Source organism: Bufo gargarizans, chromosome 4 (assembly GCF_014858855.1).
Source record: "Bufo gargarizans isolate SCDJY-AF-19 chromosome 4, ASM1485885v1, whole genome shotgun sequence".
Lineage (NCBI taxonomy): Eukaryota > Metazoa > Chordata > Amphibia > Anura > Bufonidae > Bufo > Bufo gargarizans.
Window position 1 is genome coordinate 383,872,738 of NC_058083.1, and position 19,312 is coordinate 383,892,049.

Genomic DNA, 19,312 nt, shown 5'->3' on the forward strand with positions numbered 1-19,312 from the left:
GAACAGGCGGGAACCCGTGAATGGTAGGCCGGCCAAAGAGCGTTTGGAAGCGGCGTCCGCCGCCCAAACCTTCAGCCAGAGTTCCCTCCTGACAGAAACTGCCAGGGCAGAGGAACGGGCAATGAGGGCACCCGCATCAAGGGAGGCCTCACAGACGAATTTTCCGGCCTGAACAATTAGTTGGGCTAAGGAACGGAGGTCCTGAACAGGGACGACCGACCCTAACTCCCGTTCCAGTTGCAAACCCCATTCAGAGACCGCTTTGCCAACCCAGGCGGAGGCAAAGACCGGTCTAAGGGCCGAACCAGAGGCAGTAAATATGGCCTTGGAGAGGGATTCCGTACGACGGTCCTCAACAGACTGGAGGGAAGATCCGTCCTGTACAGGAATAGTAGTGCTTTTGGACAGGCGAGCCACGGGAGGATCAACCTTAGGCGGGGATGTCCACGTGGTCACAGAATCCGCTGGAAAGGGATAACAAATGTCCAGCTTTTTGGGTGTAATAAAGCGGACGTTAGGCCGAGTCCAAGCCTTGGATACCACAGAAGAAAAATCAGCGTGTATGGGAAAAACCTTGGAGGCCTGTTTGGGGCGGAGAAAGGACACGCCGGCCTGTTCAGAGCTGGGGGGGTCATCGTGTAGCTGAAAGGTATCACGGATGCTAGTGACAAGATGCCCCACCGCGGACGCCAATTTGGACGGAAGCTCTGAGTCCATGTCCACCTCCGAATCCGCCAGTTCTCCCTCAGAAAGCGTATCCCTTTGAGAGGATAGACTTGACTGAGCTCGCACGCATGGCGGAGAGAGCAAAGCATCTGGAGAAGATGTGCGCTCAACCCTTGAACGTTTCTGAGTATGCCGGGCCCTGGAAGATTCGCTGGGAGGCAGGGAACCAGTGGGGGCGGCAGAAACGGTAGTCCCAGCGGGTGCGACAGGGATTGTGGCAGCCTGCGGGAGAGGCGGTCTATCCACGAGACGGCCCACTACGCGTGTAAGGCTTTCCACCGCCTGAGACAGAGACCTAGCCCAGTCAGGGGGTTCAGAGGCACCGGGGGGCGCAGCGGGAAGCGGGCCCTGCACCGGGGCCTGACATGCAAGGCAATGCGGCTCAGATTGCCCACGCGGAAAAAGTTCCTTACAGGCGGTACAGGCATGGTACCAGGGTTTGGGGGCACCTGTGGGATCTGACATGCTGAAGTGTGGTTGTACTCTAATATAGAGACCACAAAGGGTTATAGCAGCTATGACCAGGAGGGTTAGGAGAGGGTTAACTGTCCTACCAGTGCCTCAGAAGAACGTCAGGAGATGGCCCAGATCAGCAGCAGCAGAGAAGCAATGAACAGCAGTGAGCAGCAGAGAGCGCCCACAGAAGCCGAGCGATGTACACAGGAGGTTAGAGTCCCCCACCGTGTCCCAGCTTCCTGTCAGGAGTGAGGAAGCGCGGGAAACCTCAGCAGAAAGCGCGGGGAACAAGCTCCGCCCCCTCCAGCGCTTGAAATGTCTCCTGTGAAGGAGAACGTAGCTCCGCCCCCAAAATGACGCGCGCGTAAGCCCCGCCCCCTGCCGGGACCGCTAAGCCCCGCCCCCCGGTCTCGGCGGGAAGGGGGAGAGAGAGAAGAGAAAAAATGGAGTCAGCCCCGAATGAGGGGGGGGGGGGGGGAGAAAGATAGCAGCGTGGGGGGGAACGGCGTGGGGGTGCTGAGGATGCTGCTGTGCTGCATTGTCCTGCAGATGAGCGCTCAGAATGAGCGACCACGGGTGCCCCCCTTACCCAGAGGGGTAGATGCTGCAGATAGGGACGGGGTATGGGCTGGAATAGCCATCTCACCGTCCGACGTCTTCACCCTCAGTCCTTTCCAGCAGGGTCGCCCCTTCAGCCACTGGCACCGCAGTGGCAGGAAGCTGGAAGAGGGGCTTGGCGTGCGGGCGACCCCCTAGCTGGCGGGATGTAGGGGAGCCATTGCTGCCCAGATCCTCCTATTGCTTCTGTGGGGGAGGCAGCAGTGCAGATAAGTTGGCACTGGCGCAGCTCAACCCCGGGAGAGCAGAGAGGTCTAATGCGTCTCTGGTATCCCTAGGAAAAAATAAAATAACAAAATTAGAAGAAAAAGTAGAAATAACAAGGAGAAAAGAGCCCTGCAGTAGCAGGGAGTGTCTTGCCTCCTTGGACACTAAGCTAAAACTGGTAGCCTCTATCTCCAGGCTGAGGGTATAGCTGATGGAGGAGGGGCTTAACAGTTTTACTTAGTGTCACGCCTCCTAGGGAGCTGAGCTATACCCAAGGTCTGTGTCCCCCAAGGAAAATGGGCGAGAAAAGTTTTTAAAATCACCCCTTACCTAAAAATTTAAATAAACAATCCCAAAAATAAACATCATAGGAATCACCGCATCGGAAAATGGCCGTACTATTATTGTATTGTATTATTATATTTATCCCATACATCGAATGGTGTAAAGGTGAAAAAATTGTAGATTTGACTTTTTTTTGTTGCTTCGCGCACCCCAAAAAAATTGAACAAAAAGTGATCAAAAAGTTAAACACACTCCAAAATGGTATGAATAAAAACTGCTGATCATCCTGCAAAAAAATAAACCTCACACAGCTCCATAGACATAACTATAAAAAGGTTATGGGGGGTCAGAATACTGTAATGCAAAAAATAAAAATCTGGTATCATTGTAATCGCACTGACCCAGAGAAGGAAGGACATGGGTCGGTTTTACCACATAGTGAGCGCTGCAAAAACAAAACCCATAATACTATGGCAGAATTGCATTTTTTTTTTATTCAATTTCACCACATTTGTGATTTTTTTTTCAGCTTCCCACTACATCATAAGAAATATTAAATGGTGCCAATATAAAGTACAACCGGTCCTGCAAACAAACAAGCCTTCATACCGCTATGTAAAGTGAAAAGAAAAAAAAAAGTTATAGCTCAGGAAAGGCAGGGAGTGAAAAACAAAAAACGCATGGAATGTAATAGAAACGCAAAAACAGACACCGCCCTGGTTATGAAGCAGTTTAACTAGCCAAACAAAATGGCACAGCACCCTGTTTTTTTTTGCTATTAAGGCCTCATGCACACAACCGCTGTTGTGTCCCATGTCCGTGATTTTCTGCGGACCCATTGACTTTTCAATGGGTCTGTGGAAAACTGTGCTAATGCACCGTTTGTCACCCGCGTCCGTGATCTGTGTTTCCAGTCCGTGAAAAAAATATGACCTATCCTATTTTTTTCATGGACAACGGTTCGCGGACCCATTCAAGTCAATAGGTCCGTGAAAAAACACTGAGGCACACAAGATTGTCATCCGCGTCCGTTTTTTTCCTATCATTTGCATGGCAAACTTGACTTAGATTTTTTTTTTTTTTTACTTTCCTTCATGTCTGGAGATCGTCCAAAAATAAAGGAAGACACACAAACAAAAACGGACACCGATCACGGAACCCCTTTTTGAGGACCGCAAAAAAATACCGTCGTGTGCATGAGGCCTAAATGCCAGGTTTCCGTCATAAAACATACCTAGCGCTTCCATTATTTTACCTAGCACAGATGTGAACAGAGCCCAACTTGGGTCTTCTCAGCCATTACATGACAACTACCATTTCTTGCTACAGTAACAATGGCGAAAATTAAGCTTCATACATCGAGGAGGCCATTCTAACTCCTGTAAATTCCCAGAAGAGCTCCTGGTCTCACCTTCTCTCCATTAGTTGCCACAGTCACAGTTTTGGTGACATGTTGTTGGAAAAGAAGAACGAGGAGCACCCAGAGGAATCGTTCTGCTCCCACAGTGTCCAGAAGCTGGGACAGGATGGACAGTCGCCTGTGTTCTGGGATATGAGGGAGAGCATCCACAAACACATGAATAATCTTCTCAACCACCTTCTCCACATCTTCGTTGGCCTCCTTGGAGGTTTGCTCCCCTGCCTATATCAGAGATAAAACACAATAAGAGGATTTAAGGTAAGGAAAACATACAAAAACCTGGACTTCAAATCCACGTTATCAGAACATAACTTACAATAAATTTCTATCCTAGCAATGGGTTTATACACCTCCATATTCATATATCCCCTACAGTGGATAGCTACTGTCACTGTCCACTCATGACTGGCTGCAGCTGTCACATTAAAATTTATGCCTGAGGTAAATCTATTTGGCACAAAACTCAGGTGACTGAAGCTAATTTTAAACTCTTAGTGACAACACTAAATTTTAGCCTTAAAGGGGTTGTCTCATCATGGACAATGGGGGCATATCGCTAGGCTATGCCCCCATTGTCTTATAGGTGCGGGTCCAACCACATCGAGAACGGAGCCCCGCAAGGTGGTGCCTGGAGGACGCTAGTCCGGCCACCACCAAGCCGGCTCCCCATAGAAGTGAATGGGAGCATACCGCACATGCGCGGCCCCCGCACCCATTCATTTCTATGGGGCCGACGGAAATAGCCGAGTCGACGCTCAGCTATTTTCGCCAGCCCCATAGAAAATGAATGGAAAGCGGCTGCGCATGCACAGTGCGCCCTCCTTCGCTTGCGGGGCGCCGTTCTCGATATAGGTGCTGATCCCAGCGGTGGGACCCCCACCTATAAGACAATGGGGGCATATCCTAGCAATATGCCCCCATTGTCCATGATGAGACAACCCTTATATGGACAAGTTACATTTTTCCCCCCCCCCTCTGTGCTTCAGCGGTCATTACTTTTATACTTTTCCTTCATTTTAGCTAAAGGAGACCTTGACTTTATGCAGGAGAAGTGATAGATTATTTTAAACCATTTTGGTTACATGTGATATGAAGGCTGAATGCAGAGATCCCCCCTTACCCCGTTAAAGTCCTTTTCCCAAAGCCCGAGCAGAACTTAGGTCACATCCAGGTGAACTAAACCATTTAATGCTGACCTCAGCTGCTTTAGGTTTTGTAAGGATAAAAAAAAAAAAAACAGGCCAACATCATCTCAGCCCTAAAGCTTTGCTATGTTTTGGACGAGTGAACATATGGTGCCTTGTGACCACACCCGTGAAAGTATATTCAAATTATATATACAGCAAATTCCAGCAACTGAAAATCAGTTTGGTTCATCCAAGTAGAGTTGTTTGAGCTGTAAAGAACAAGGATGTCTACAAGCCTCCACAACCATGGCATTGCAGAAAGATATTTATACCCTACCTGTATCAGTGCAGGTATCACAGCCTGCACGGTCTTACTGATGACCTGGAAACTGTAGCGGTCATCCAGACGCATAACATTGGCTCCCATGAAAGTGAAGATGGGCATGATGTTGTGCAGTACTTTATCCTTCAAACAAGAGGGAAAATGTTAGTTTGACAAGGCAAGGTTTGAAGACAGGAAGCCACGCAGATCATCATTGCCTGGCCCCCAAACTGAAACTTCTGAAACTTGCCTTACAGGCCAGTAACAATGCAAAGACTACGAGGGTCATTTATTAAGACCGGCGTTTTAGACGCCAGTCTTAATAACCCCTATATCTGGCGGTGGATCTGCCGAAGCTATGAAGAGGCGCAGGCCTCTACATAACTGGAGCATCCAGCGCCAGTCTAAATGTAAGCCAGCTTCCTTGCAGTCTTACATTTAGACCATTTTCTACGCCTAAAAGAGGCGTAGAAGATGATGAATGAGGTGCACCGCAATCTGCGCCAGAAATACGACTAACATGGGCGTATTTCTGGATCATAAATGACCCCCCCTTTGTCCTTACAGGGAAAATTCCAGCAGCGGTTCCCAGGAGAAGAAGAGCATGATGATGAGTCTGTGGCATCTCAGAGGTCCTCACACACTGAACAATAAGCTCCACATTGAACTTTTCCTCATCCAATATTTCTAGAAGATAAAGAGTGGACATTTTACATTTAGATATATATTTTTTTTTGTTTCAAAAGGTATTATTTGGTTTTAAAGCAAGGAGTGATGGTAGCATACTGCCAGTGTACCCCACCCAGGGGGGGGGGGGGTGTATATACAAGATGGGAACAGGAAATAAACAACAAGATCAATGATCCAATATCTGGTCAAATATACAGACCGCAATATGGTCAAAGCAGGTACGGTATATTCCAATGACTGTGTATGATTTCAACACTTATCACAACCGAACATCATAATGTAAATCTGGGACGGCATAACCCGATATCCAGGGAGATCATATTTTTTTTCAAAGTGTATTACTCTATCCATACGAATGGCTGGAAGTCTCTCGTAATAGAGCATTACTGATTGATCCGCCGAATGACTGCTTCGAAACAGAGGGTCGATTGTCTCCACTGTTGTGCTATATGGAGACTGGCTGCCATAAGGATGGGTTGTAGAAGTTTAAAAGAGGCATTATTGAGCTCTGGGGGTTTGTCCCCTAATAGCAATACAGATAAGGTTAAGTTAGTTGGGGCAACTATAACTGAATGTAAAAGATGGCGGATCTTGTTCCAGAATCTATTTATCGGGCATGACCGCCAAATATGTAGATGCGGACCTCTTTTCAAACAGCCCCTAAAACATTTGGATAGATTGAGGGTGGTCTGGCAGGGACCATGCATGCTCTATGTAGAACTTTAAGTGATGTTTCAGGTAATGAAACTTGGCAGCAGCTTTTGCTTAGAAGAGTACAGCAGTGATGCCAACGTTCTATAGGCATGGTGGTATTCACATCAGCCTCCCACTGTAGCAGAAACTGTAATTTATCTCGATATTGGGGCCCATTAACCTCCTCATATAGGCGAGAGAGGATTCCGAGGAACTGGAGTGCAATTTGCATATGGACTCCATAATACTCAATTGTAATTTAGGGGAAATGCTCGTTACGGACGATAATTTCGATTTATTTATATTTTTTTTAATGCTCTGGTCTGTCTAAAGAATGTTACATACAAAATAAAATAGTAACAGCTTAGCAATGACTCAAATAACAAGAACGAGACCCTGAAATTGGCTATAAACATGTAATAACGTCAGTGAGTGACCCAACTGCCTCCAGGGGTGTCTGGCAGTAGCTTATTACCTCTTCCCCAAATAGATGTAAACACACATGTTGCCTCCATGTTAATGGCGATGGGGTATAGGTTAACTCAACAATCAGTCTGTCATATCTATACCTCAGACAAAACCTGTGTTTTGTGGAAAACTATTTCTTCTCTTACCTTTTGCATCATTTTCATTATCAAGTGAAACCTTCTGACAGATGTTGAGAAGACAACTAAGGATTAGTTGTTTGGTGTACTCCATATTTTCCTGCTCTGGATTTGAAGGCTCAAGACACCTAGAAGTGAAATACAAACGTCAGAAAAGGAGTGCACACGTGTGTCAGTTACAAATTCTGCTACATTTCTGCCCAATAATTGGCCAGCTGTAAAAGGGACGTTAATCACCGGACTGCATATACATCGACTGATTGTAGCCGTCACCACCGAAAATCATTTCTGGCAGCAGATCATCCTGTTTGTCCCCATACAATAGAGATGATTGCTGCATGTGAACGCAGCGTCATCTTCATTGACAAGCATTTATCTAGAACGTTTGGTTTGTTCTAGGGGTGCACCGAAATGAAGATTCTGGTCCGAAACCGAAAATTCAGGATACCCCTTGACCGAAACCGAAACTGCCTTTTTGCCCAAATACTTTTAAAAGACCCCCCACCCCATAACAGTGCCATCCACAGACCCCCCCACCTCATAACAGTGCCATCCACAGACCCCCACCCACCCCATAACAGTGCCATCCACAGACCCCCACCCACCACATAACAGTGCCATCCACAGACCCCCACCCACCCCATAACAGTGCCATCCACAGACCCCCCCACCTCATAACTGTGCTCCGGCCCCCAGCTCCAGTAGTTATAAAATGTTGTACAATTAATAAGCATTCTATTCATGAGGCCCCCTCTACAGTATTACATTCAATACAGCCACATCATACTCACAGGGCTGTCATCTTAATGCTGGCCGGCCAGAGGAGCGGCAGCGTCACAACTGACGTCATGTGCCCGGCCTACTTTCTGAATGAAGGAGGCGGCGCAGGCATGTGACGTCAGTCGTGACGCTGCCGCTCGTCTGCCCGGCCGGCCAGCACAGCCCTGTGAGTAGGATGTGGCTGTATTGAATGTAATACTGCAGAGGGGGGCCTCATGAATAGAATGCTTATTAATTGTACAACATTTTATAACTACTGGAGCTGGGGGCCGGAGCACAGTGAACGCACCGGCCCCCAGCTCCTCCTCCCAGTCCCTCCCCGCTATTTCCGGCCGATATGTAAAAATATCGGCAGAAACAGATTAGGTGCATTCTCGGCCGCCGAAATTTCGGTGCACCCCTAGTTTGTTCCCAATAATTGACTGCAACATTGATCATGTAAAATGACCATTAGCCATAGCAAAACGCAGTCTACTGCTCTTCTGAAAAATAAGTTCTGCTAAGAGTCACAGACAATGGCAAATAATTTGATTTTATATCAGATTGCACCTGCTTCATTTTTTTTTAGCAAAGTTATAAAAAATAAAAATTATATATAGTCTTCTCTCAGTTTTACCACTTTTTGAGAAAGCAAGGCGACAACTTTTATATTTGCCATGAAAGATACCAAAGGTGTTGTCACCACCTCTGACATGCTATAAAGTAGTGGAACTGTCTGGTCAGGCAAAATCATACTCCACCCCAAAAATGTGTCACAACCATACTAGTAGTTACCCAAAAAATGTGGCTATTCACTGCTATTCACCTAGATCACTAGTCTTCCTCAATAGCACTTCCATACCTTGACAATAGGTAGAAGAGAGTAGGCACTAAGTGCTGAGGTTCCTTCAGCTTCTTCTTGTGTTGGAGCAGCTCCAGGATAAGCGTAGTCCTAGGCCAGTTCACACTCCCTTCTTCTACCTCATCTGCCTGCTGCTTCCTGAACCAGCATGTGAAACAGACAAATGATTAGAAGACACATTGACTGACCTCACGCCACCAAAAAGGACAAATGGATATAGAACAGAAAACAAATATTAAGAGCCTTAGGCTACTTTCACACTAGCATTTTTGCTGTATACGGCAGGGTAACTGATAACAGAACAGTCTGCATCCATTATGAACGCATCTGGTTGTATTATCTTCAACTTACCCAAGACGGATCTGCCATTAACTCAATTGAAAGTCAATGGGGGACGGATCAGTTTTCTATTGCGTCAGAGAAAACTTGCATTGTCCCCATTGACTTGCATTGTGGGTCATGAAGGATCATTCTTGCTCTGCATCTCAGGACGGAGAGCAAACTGCAGCATGCTGCGGTTTGCTCTCCGGTATGGGAACGCAACCAAACGGAACGGAATGCATTTTGAAGCATTCCGTTCTGCTCAGTTACGTTTTGTCCCCATTGACAATGAATGGGGACAAAACGGAAGCATTTTTTTTCCAGTATTGAGACCCTATGATTGATCTCAATACCAGAAAATATTAACGCTAGTGTGAAAGTAGCCTTACACAAGCATTGAATGAGTTATTTTATCATCACTAGCCAAAGAGTCAGAAACTCAATTTAATAATTCTCTACAACCAGAGTAGTGTTAGACATCAGTAGGAACAACCTCAAGAAGGAAGTGCATTCAACTAAACAAAGTAAGTATCTCTAATAAAGTGAGAATTGAAATAATATAAATCACTAATAGAAAAGTCAAAAAGCCTTGTTAAGGGAGATTGTAGAGCGAGGTCTCTATCTAAAGCTAGAGAAAGCAGCTCCTGCTGGGACAGACTTGGCCCCACCATGTATTACATGTCTTCCCATTCACCTCAATGGGGTGATAGACCTAGCCTTATACCATCGTCCATCTGTCGCGCGACAATAAGTAGCGCGATAGATAGGGCACAACTGCACTGCAACATTTGTCGTGCAACATTTTGTTGCACCAATGTCGCACAACAATTTTTATAATGGCAATCTATGGTGTCGCACTGCAACACGGGACATGCTGCGACTGCGACGCGACAGTCGAAGAAAAATCCATCTCGAATGTTGCATGTAGCAGTGCGACACCGTAGACTGCCATTATAAAAATTGTCACGCGACATTGGTGCAACAAAATGTCGCGCAACAAATGTCGTCGTGTAGACCTAGCCTAAGAGTCAGGCTCAATGCAATCACGAGTCAGCACTCGGATATCTCACAAAAATAAGTTTATGGTACCTTTGGGTCTGCATTTTACTCCTTCTGGTTTCTCGCACAGAGGAAACAGTCTTGTCTCTTCCAGGAGGTTCCAGCTCCGCACCGACATGCACGGCATTTACAGAGATCTGTAAGAAAGATGGATGTCCACTTTACATTACTGAACTGCATCAACATCAAGTAAAATGGGACTCATGCGGTTCATACGGACACACAGCCCAAAGCCTTAACGCAGGTTAGCCAGCGAGAAGCGTTTATCCCCAAGATTGGTGGTAATTGTATGATCACTGGAACCATTTATCACTATAACAGGATTCCGGTGTCCCCTGTTCCTCCTCACTGCGGAGTGGTCAGGCCCAATATCTGGGGGTCACACAGATACAGTTGAGTGCTGTGCTCTCCTGTCTCCATTAGCCCAACAGACTCAGAATTTGGTGGCTTCATGACCATTGCTCCATTCAAACTCATCTTCCCTGTGGTTGTGCATTGAGAAGGAGCGAGGAGATCTGAACCCTTGTTCTAGTGGGCTCCTGGCAGTGGGCGTCCCAAGCAATCATACAATTATCACCTTACCTGGGTAGGATAACCCTTCAATAAAATGTGTTCTAAAGACCTGTGGATGAATAACCAAAACACGAACTTTGATGTATACTGCATAATATCGCTCGGTACGCCTGCTAACTTACCGACTTAAAGGCGCTGCTGACAGCCTGAACACATGCAGGGTTCTTACTCTCCACAAGCAAATCAAAAAGGACACCCAGAAGCTTCTGCTGGACAGCCCCATCAAGAGCGGAAAAGAAAGCCTTAGTAATCTAATATAAAAAAGGAGAAAATAAGGGAATAAATGTCATAAGTAACAAAAAAAGAGACAAACAATGGCAATGTGTTCTTGACCAGTCTTCACACATTGCTCCCAATGTTCTACCATGATTATAGGAGAAGGATTCTTGATATACAGCGCCCATTTACAGACATATTATTTATCATTTTCAGCAATTAGTACTAGAGTCACAACATTTAGATGCATTTTCAGATGTTACATTACAGGGGTTAGCCATCTTTTTTTAGGGGGGGTGGGAAGGGGCGGTTAGCAAATCACCCCTCCTGGGTAGACCTTCAAAGGGAAGCATATTTTCCTGCTCCCTGCTGCTGGGTCCCAACAATCCAAAGTAAATCTGCAAGTGTTGGGGTACTTTCACACTAGCGGTTTTCTTTGCCCGACATAGAGTTCTGTCACAGGGACTCAATGCCGGAAAAGAACTGATCAGGCATATCCCCATGCATTCTGAATGGAGAGTAATCTGTTCAGGATGCATCAGGATGTCTTCCATTCAGTCATTTTTAACTGATCAGGCAAAAAAGAAAACCGCAGCCTGCTACGGTTTTATCTCCGGCAAAAAAAACTGAAGACTTGCGCAGACCGAAAAAAAAAAAGGTGAAAGAAATAAATGCCGGATCTGTTTTGCCAGATGACACCGGAAAGACGGATCCGGTATTTCAATGCATTTTTTTTGACTGATCAGGTATTTTTCAGACTGATCAGGATCCTGATCAGTCTTAGGCTCCATTCACACGTCCGCAAAATGGGTCCGCATCCGTTCCGCAATTTTGAGGAACGGGTGCTGACCCATTCATTCTCTATGGGGACAGAATGGATGCGGACAGCACACAGTGTGCTGCCTGCATCCGCAATTGCGGAGCGCGTCCCTGATCTTTGGGTCCGCAGCTCCGCAAAAGATAGAACATGTCCTATTCTCGTCCGCAACACATCACAGACGTGTGAATGGAGCCTTAATAATGCAATCAGTTGGCATACGTTTTGCCGGGTCCGGCAGGCAGTTCCGGCGATAGAACTGCTTGCCGGTTCACTCTGTCGCAAGTGTGAAAGTAGCCTTACACTGAGATGTCATCAGCTGCAAACAATATAATCAATCCACTGTGAAAATTGGTGACATATCCACAGTATAACGGGCATCCTGTGGACTAAAAAATTCATAGCGTGTCCTAAATCCTGGCCAGGTTTTTTTCCTGCTACATGTTGCTTGTGTTTTCAACACATTCAGACTTTATGAAAAAAGTTTAATATTTCAGAATCCGCTTCCTCTTTTTAAATGACTAATCATAGACAAACAACTCTCACTATAGTTTGATGGAGCTTAAAAAAAAGGCAGGAGATGACATGTGACCTAAATCTGGGATCTCAGGTGAGATGCTATAGGATTATATGATCTATCACTCATTTCATTCATTCACAAAGCACAAAAATAAAACATACTTGTCCAAGAGCAGTAATCTGGAAGGAGGACATCCCATCCGAGAAGATCTGAGGGGTCTTAAGAGCTTGTACAAAGACATCGAGGCACTGAGGGTTAGTGGATAAGAGGCCAGCAGAATGCTCATTAAACTTGCCCAGGATGAGGTGAAGCAGCAAGGCCTCATCTGGTAGAACGTCACTCGGAGATTGCGCTACTTTATCCAGTAGTCTTTTCAAAACTGACAATAACTGAACCAGAAGATCCTGCAAGATAGAAAGAAACACCGTGGATCATTCTCCAAAATGCTATTGTGCCACTGATTATTTTGGAAATTGAGCGATATAAACAGAAACCTTCTCTAATCGGCTTTTAGGCACAAGCACTTGTTTAACCATGTTAAAGGGAACCTGTCACCGGGATTTGGGGTATAGAGCTGAGGACATGGGTTGCTAGATGGCCGCTAGCACATCCGCAATACCCAGTCCCCATAGCTCTGTGTGCTTTTATTGTGTAAAAAAAAACAAAATGATTTGATACATATGCAAATTAACCTAAGATGTGTCCTGTCCCTGACTCCTCTCGCGTACAGGACTCCTCTCGGGTTAATTTGCATATGTATCAAATCATTTTTTTTCACACAATAAAAGCACACAGAGCTATGGGGACTGGGTATTGCGGATGTTCTAGCGGCCATCTAGCAACCCATGTCCTCAGCTCTATACACACAATCCCGGTGACAGGTTCCCTTTAAACTTGATTTACACAAAAGGTTATTTTCTAACAGCAGGTTCCCTTTAACCCATTAATGCCACCAATATGTTTAACTTTCTTCCAGAAAGTTACAGGCGGGAAAAAAAATAAAAAAAATCTGTCGCCCACTCGACAAAGAAACTGGAGCAAAATCTCCATGTTTCACGTGTAGATTCTGCAGCAGATTTCACACTATGCATTGCAAAGGGTAATCTGTGGAGAAGATCCACAACATAAACTGACATGCCGCAGATATACAGGGAACCTGTCATCATGAAAATTCATTGTACTCTGCAGGCAGCACGTTATAGAGCAGGAGGAGCTGAGCAGATTGATATATAGTTTTGTGTGAAACGATTCTGTAAAACGTGTATTTCATTCATTTATATTCCTGCTCATTCTGGGCTTTGCAGTCCAGGAGGCGGTCCTATCAGTGATTGACAGCCTTCCCTCTATGACTGTGTATACAGAGATAGCTGTCAGTCACTGACTGATGTCAAGGAGGCGGTCCTATCAGTGATTGACAGCCTTCCCTCTATGACCATGTATACAGAGATAGCTGTCAATCACTGATAGGACCGCCTCCTTGACTTCAAAACTCTGAATGAGCAGGAATTGAAATGAATGAAATACAAATTATACGGAATCTCTTCAGTCTGCTCAGCTCCGCCTGCTCTATAACATGCTGCCTGGAGCTTACACTGCATTTTCATGGTGACATGTTGCCTTTAAAACTCATAAAGGGATGTCAACTTTCATGCAGAATTTTTCCTCCAGTGTGTTTGTGAGATTTATTAAAATCGCACCCACTCTGCGGCTACTGCAGATTTTTTCCCCTCCAAATCCAGACAGAAAACCGTCAGACTCTTGTGAAGATACCCTTAATGTGTAAAGAATCACTGATATCAAGCATACATACCTCACCATTTACGCTTTGAAGCACCTTCATTAAAACTGTACCAACATACGAGGGGCAGCTTGGGTTCTGCAGAAGGCTCAAAAGTTCCTTCAATGCGCTGAGCTTTGGAGAAGCCTTGGAAGAGGCGGATGTTTGCATTTGTTCAAACACACTGTTTAAAGCCTGCAGTCAGAAGAACACCGCCGTCGCAATGGTTATATAGGCACACCTTGAACATTAGACTTGCATAGAAAGAAGAGTCAGATAAACTGAAGTACATACAACACTCCCAAATCACTGTCAATAATATAGTGACATACCTGGGCCACGTAGTTAGGATCGGCAACTATCTCCTCGGTTCTTTCCATCACTCCCTGGATGACTGGGTGAAGCGGTGATTCCTTTGGCATATTAAGGGCACTTAAGCAAGCCATGGCGCCTCTACGCACCTCTCTTATAGGATTGGCCAGGTTAAGCAGCAAAGACACGGCCACTAAGGAACAGAACCGTGAAAGCCAATGAAGGTCAAAAGTCAAACAGGATATCCATTTCTATAATTGATAAACCAATAGGGTTGTCCGATTAAGAAAACATGTTTAAACGTGCTATTAGTGACCATTCCTTTAATGGCCACCATGGAAGGAATCATTTCCTCTATGGTGTTTCTGCTGGAGAAATGGGCACAGATTGCCACAGATTACACCTGATCATTGGTGAGAAGTGGGACAACCTGTGGCCATCTTAGGGTACTTTCCCACTAGCGTTAGAGGAATCCGGCAGGCAGTTCCGTTGCCGGAATTTCGTGTGCAAACGGATGCCATTTGTTTTTGGATCTGGATGCGGATCTGTTTGACAAATGCATCGAAATACCGAATCCGTCTCTCCGGTGTCATCTGGAAAAATGGATCCAGCATTTATTTGTTTTCACATTTTTGGTACTGGATCGGCATACATACATTTCAATGGAAAATAATGCAAGTGTTCCGGAATTTTAGCATGCTGCGGTATTTTCTCCAGCCAAATACGGTAAAAGGACTGAACTGAAGACATCCTGATGCATACTGAACGGATTGCTCTCTATTCATAATGCATTAGGACAAAACTGAAGTTTTTTTTTTTTTTTTCCGGTACTGAGCCCCTAGGACGGAACTCAATACCGGAAAACTTTAACGCTAGTGTGAAAGTACCCTTATTAAGATACTAATAGACGATGAATATTAAAACGCACCGTACCTGGGGATGAAATAGATTTAAAGTCTCTTTTTGTAGGACCAGACTGTGATGTTAGTAAGGCTTGGCCGATGTAGAAGGCTCGGGTTTGTAACACCGCATTCACTGTGCAGCCCACAGGACCCGAGTGGTTGTAGCTATAGGTCCAAAGAAGACAGAGGAAACTGAACAGTTTCAGCGGCCCTTTTAAACAACCCTAGTGGAAGAAAGAAAAAAATAAGTTGTACGATTAAACAGACTGACTGGCTGAGTAGGCCTTTCCTGACATTTCTAGTGTCGTGCCAGGACCAACCGTAAAGAGCAGCATTGTAGCCAGTGCATCAAGGGAACAGAAGGAAAGGAATGATTTATTTAAATTTTTCATTTTTTAACCCCTAGTGCAGTGCAATCTGCAGACAGTGTGTTATAGAGCAAGAGCAGCTGAACAGATTGATATATACCATAGTTTTGTGGGAAAGAGAGTCAGTAAAACTTGTAATTTATACATTTATATCTATATTTTTCTATTCTTAAGACCGCCCTGACAGCTATCTCTGTATACACACTTAGGCCTCATGCACACGGCTGTGTTCCGCGGCCGAAAGCGAACCGTGGAAACCCGGCCGGGATTCCTGCTGACAGCATGAGCGCACGGCGTCATTGGTTGCCTTATGCAGCCGCTGCTGTACGGCCTTACACAGAGAATGCCATCAATCACTGATAACACCTCCCCCGTGTACAACTGGGATCAGAAAAGATTTTAATGTATAAAATACAAGTAGGGCTCGTTCACACAAATGTATTTTGCCTTCCTTATATGGGCCGTTTTCTGGTTAAGTATACGGAACGCATTCATTTCAATTGGTCCGCAAAAGATGCGGACAGCACTCTGTGTGCTGTCCGCATCCGTTGCTCTGTTCCGTGGCCCCCAAAAAATGAGGAGTCCTGTCCTATTCTTGTCCGTTTTGCGGCATTTCTATAATAGGCCTCCTGTTCCGTTCTGCAAATTGCAGAAGGCACACAGGCGCAAAAAACGGCACGGTCGTGTGAACAAGCCCTTATACTGAATCTTTTCCCACAAAACCATATATTAATCTGCTCAGCTCCTCCTGCTCCATAACCGGGTGCCTGCAGATCCCACTGCATTTTGGGGCGAGAAGTTCTCTTTAAGGTCTATATGGACAAATGGGCACCAACAAAAATACACAGATGCCCATCAACAATTCACTACTCTGAGTGAAACTTGAATTGTGATCTGCAGAAGGGGACAGACTTAATTGGAATTTCAATAATGTTTAAGACAGTTAGGAACACAATAAAACCCATTGTAAAGCATTTACTGCTATGGTCAGGAAGATGTTTATGGCAGACAACTTAAAGAGGAGCCGTCACCTCTCCTGATATAACTTTTACTAACCACTTGCTTTCCCCATGTAATAATAATTCAGAAGCATTGCGATACCACGGCAAAAAAACTAAAATTAAAAAAAAAAATACCCACATATTAACCTCATGTTGCCGGCTCAATACAATTACGGATATACCAAACTTTTATAGTGTTTATTATTAATTTTTTTTAGATTTTAAAAGTTCAGACATTTACGGATGAGGCGATACCCGATATGTTTATTTTTTTAAATCGTTTATATTTTTTTTATATGTAAAATTGGGAAAGGACGGTGATTTAAACTTTTAATATTTCTGTCTTTATGATCTTTTGAATCCTTGTCCCATTCACCCTAATCCAGGGGTGCACAACCTGCGGCCCGGGGGCCACATGTGGCCCTCGATACCATTTTTTGCGTCACCCAACCATCTGGTAGATTTGTATGCCTATGCCTAGTGTCATGCCTATGTCTAGTGTCTGCTCACATGTATCTTTCATGTATTTCACCATTAGATGGGAGTACTAGAAGTGTAACCAGACATTAATGATATATACTGTATGTTTAATATACCATAAATACAGTATTTCAGTTGGTAATACCTTCTTTAAGTTATATTTTCGGCCCTTGGAATTGGTTCAGGCTGACAATGTGGCCCCCCAACCAGAAAAGGTTGGGCACCCCTGCCCTAATCTATTGCACAGTTTAGCAGGATACTTATCATGGCAGGCCTGGGAACCTTCTGCAGCGCCCAGACTGGCATGGTAACAGAACGGAGGCCCACAATTTCACTGCAGGGGCTCTAACCTCATAGATGCCGCACGAGGCATCTGAGGGGCCAATTGGCCGGTTTCAGCATGATCGTCATTCCCCATCATTGCGACCAGGTGCCTGCTGTATTATACAGCCATCACCCACCGCTGATGAAGCAGCCCGCGTCATACAATTCCCTGTGCATAATGCTGTACATGTAGGGTACATAAGGATTAATTTGAGAGGCACATGGAGTTATTCAATTTAAATCTCCATGTGCCACATATTGATTAGTGACACCATCCTTTAACTTTTCAACTTCCCTCCCCGACACTCCCCTAATCGGACCCTTTGGCTTTTTCATTTGTGGCAGTGGCCGGCTACAACGTGGTAAGGAGGAAGGGGAGCTCTCACTCCTTCTCCGCTTGATAACACAGCACGTGCCATGTTCTCTAGTAATGACCGAGTATAAAAATAAAAAAACGCCAATCGCAGTATCGTATCGAACCAAGTATTGAGACTTCGATACCCGATGCATCCTTAATTCTTATGTTGTACGACTTTATTGTTCCTTCTAGAAGTTAGGAATGAATTGCTAGCAGTTTGCAATGAAGGTCCAGCTGGGTGTTACCAGTTTAGGGTGTGTCCCTGCACCGTCTGACCATGGCAGCAGTGATTGGATAGTGTCAGACTGTGCAGAGACACGCCCCCTGACTGATAACACCCAGCTGGACCTTCATTGCAAACCACTAGTAATTCATTAATAACTTCTAGCAGGAATAATAACTGAATGGCACATCATAGAGTCATAAGAATAGATGCTCCAGAATTGGTATTACATGGGAATGCAAGAAATTACTGAAACAGCCATATCAGGAGAGGGTATAGATCCTCTCTAAGAATGAACAGATTAAGGGTGCGGGAAAAGAATAAAACCAGCTTATAAATGTGGTATTATGAGGCAAGTAATGATAGTACCAAAGGTTCCTGGGAAGATCACCAAAAAGGGCAGGCCCAAAAAAAAAAAAAAAAAAAAAAATCTGTCCCATTAAATATACAAATATCAGCAGTTCAACAACGAATATTCCATTCGAAACAATTCTATTGTGTTATCACATTGTTGCCCCTCCGTACAGCAAGAGTGGGCTTGTCTTCAGGAGTGGCCCATGTGGGTAGCAGACTACCGTTCCCAACATGCACTCCAGACCGTTCTCCTTCCGCTCTATTCCCAAGGCTGATGAAGAACAAGTTCCCCACCCTTGTGCACCTCATAGTGTGCTCCCTCCCTGCGGATCTCACACATTACTTCCCAGTTACAGCCTCCTATATCTCCTGGTGCTGGAACTGAGCATGCTTGACCACCAAAGCTGAACTACAGGAAGTAAGCCTAGTCAGCAAGCTATAGACATCACATTTGTGGCCAGATTAGGTTGGAAACTTCTAAAAAGATTTAATTAGTATATATTGAGGATATTTTACTTTGGAGTCAAGTTTGGTATACAGGAATATTTTTCCGTTACTGAAGTGCAGAACTGATTCAACGGGTGCTTTCAAATTACAGCTATGTCAAAAATAAAATGTAGTAGAGCCGATAATGGGAATGAAAGTCCGGCATGCAGAAGAGGGGTACAGTAACATTCAACATACGGAGAATAAAATGCCCAAGAGAGCTCGGAAGTTCTCAGTATGGTTTCCTTCACTGGCACCAAAGACGATCACATCAAACAGGCCAATAAGAAGCTGCAGGTAGTTCTTGCTCAGGTTATCCATGGTTTCAGGATTCCACCAAGTTTCACCTAGAAAAAAGGAGAAAAAAAAAAAATCACAAAGATCCACATTTGACTTCACGATGGCACAATGGATCTTATATTTACCCTCAGAGGGGGACAAACTACCTAAA

At 45.0% G+C, this 19,312-nt stretch overlaps 1 protein-coding gene across 1 annotated transcript in view; it reads right to left on the minus strand.

Moving 5' to 3' along the window:
• The window catches only part of HEATR1 (HEAT repeat containing 1), a 94,003-nt gene that overhangs the window by 35,050 nt on the left and 39,641 nt on the right, over nt 1–19,312 (minus strand). The window contains exons 19-30 of the mRNA XM_044292376.1: nt 19,060–19,208; nt 15,299–15,491; nt 14,386–14,558; nt 14,087–14,248; nt 12,438–12,680; nt 10,846–10,974; nt 10,181–10,287; nt 8,771–8,908; nt 7,159–7,277; nt 5,727–5,848; nt 5,177–5,305; nt 3,704–3,934 (exon numbers count right to left, since the gene is read on the minus strand). Of these exons, the coding sequence (XP_044148311.1) occupies nt 3,704–3,934; nt 5,177–5,305; nt 5,727–5,848; nt 7,159–7,277; nt 8,771–8,908; nt 10,181–10,287; nt 10,846–10,974; nt 12,438–12,680; nt 14,087–14,248; nt 14,386–14,558; nt 15,299–15,491; nt 19,060–19,208 (1,895 nt within the window). The remainder of the gene's footprint in view (nt 1–3,703; nt 3,935–5,176; nt 5,306–5,726; nt 5,849–7,158; nt 7,278–8,770; nt 8,909–10,180; nt 10,288–10,845; nt 10,975–12,437; nt 12,681–14,086; nt 14,249–14,385; nt 14,559–15,298; nt 15,492–19,059; nt 19,209–19,312) is intronic.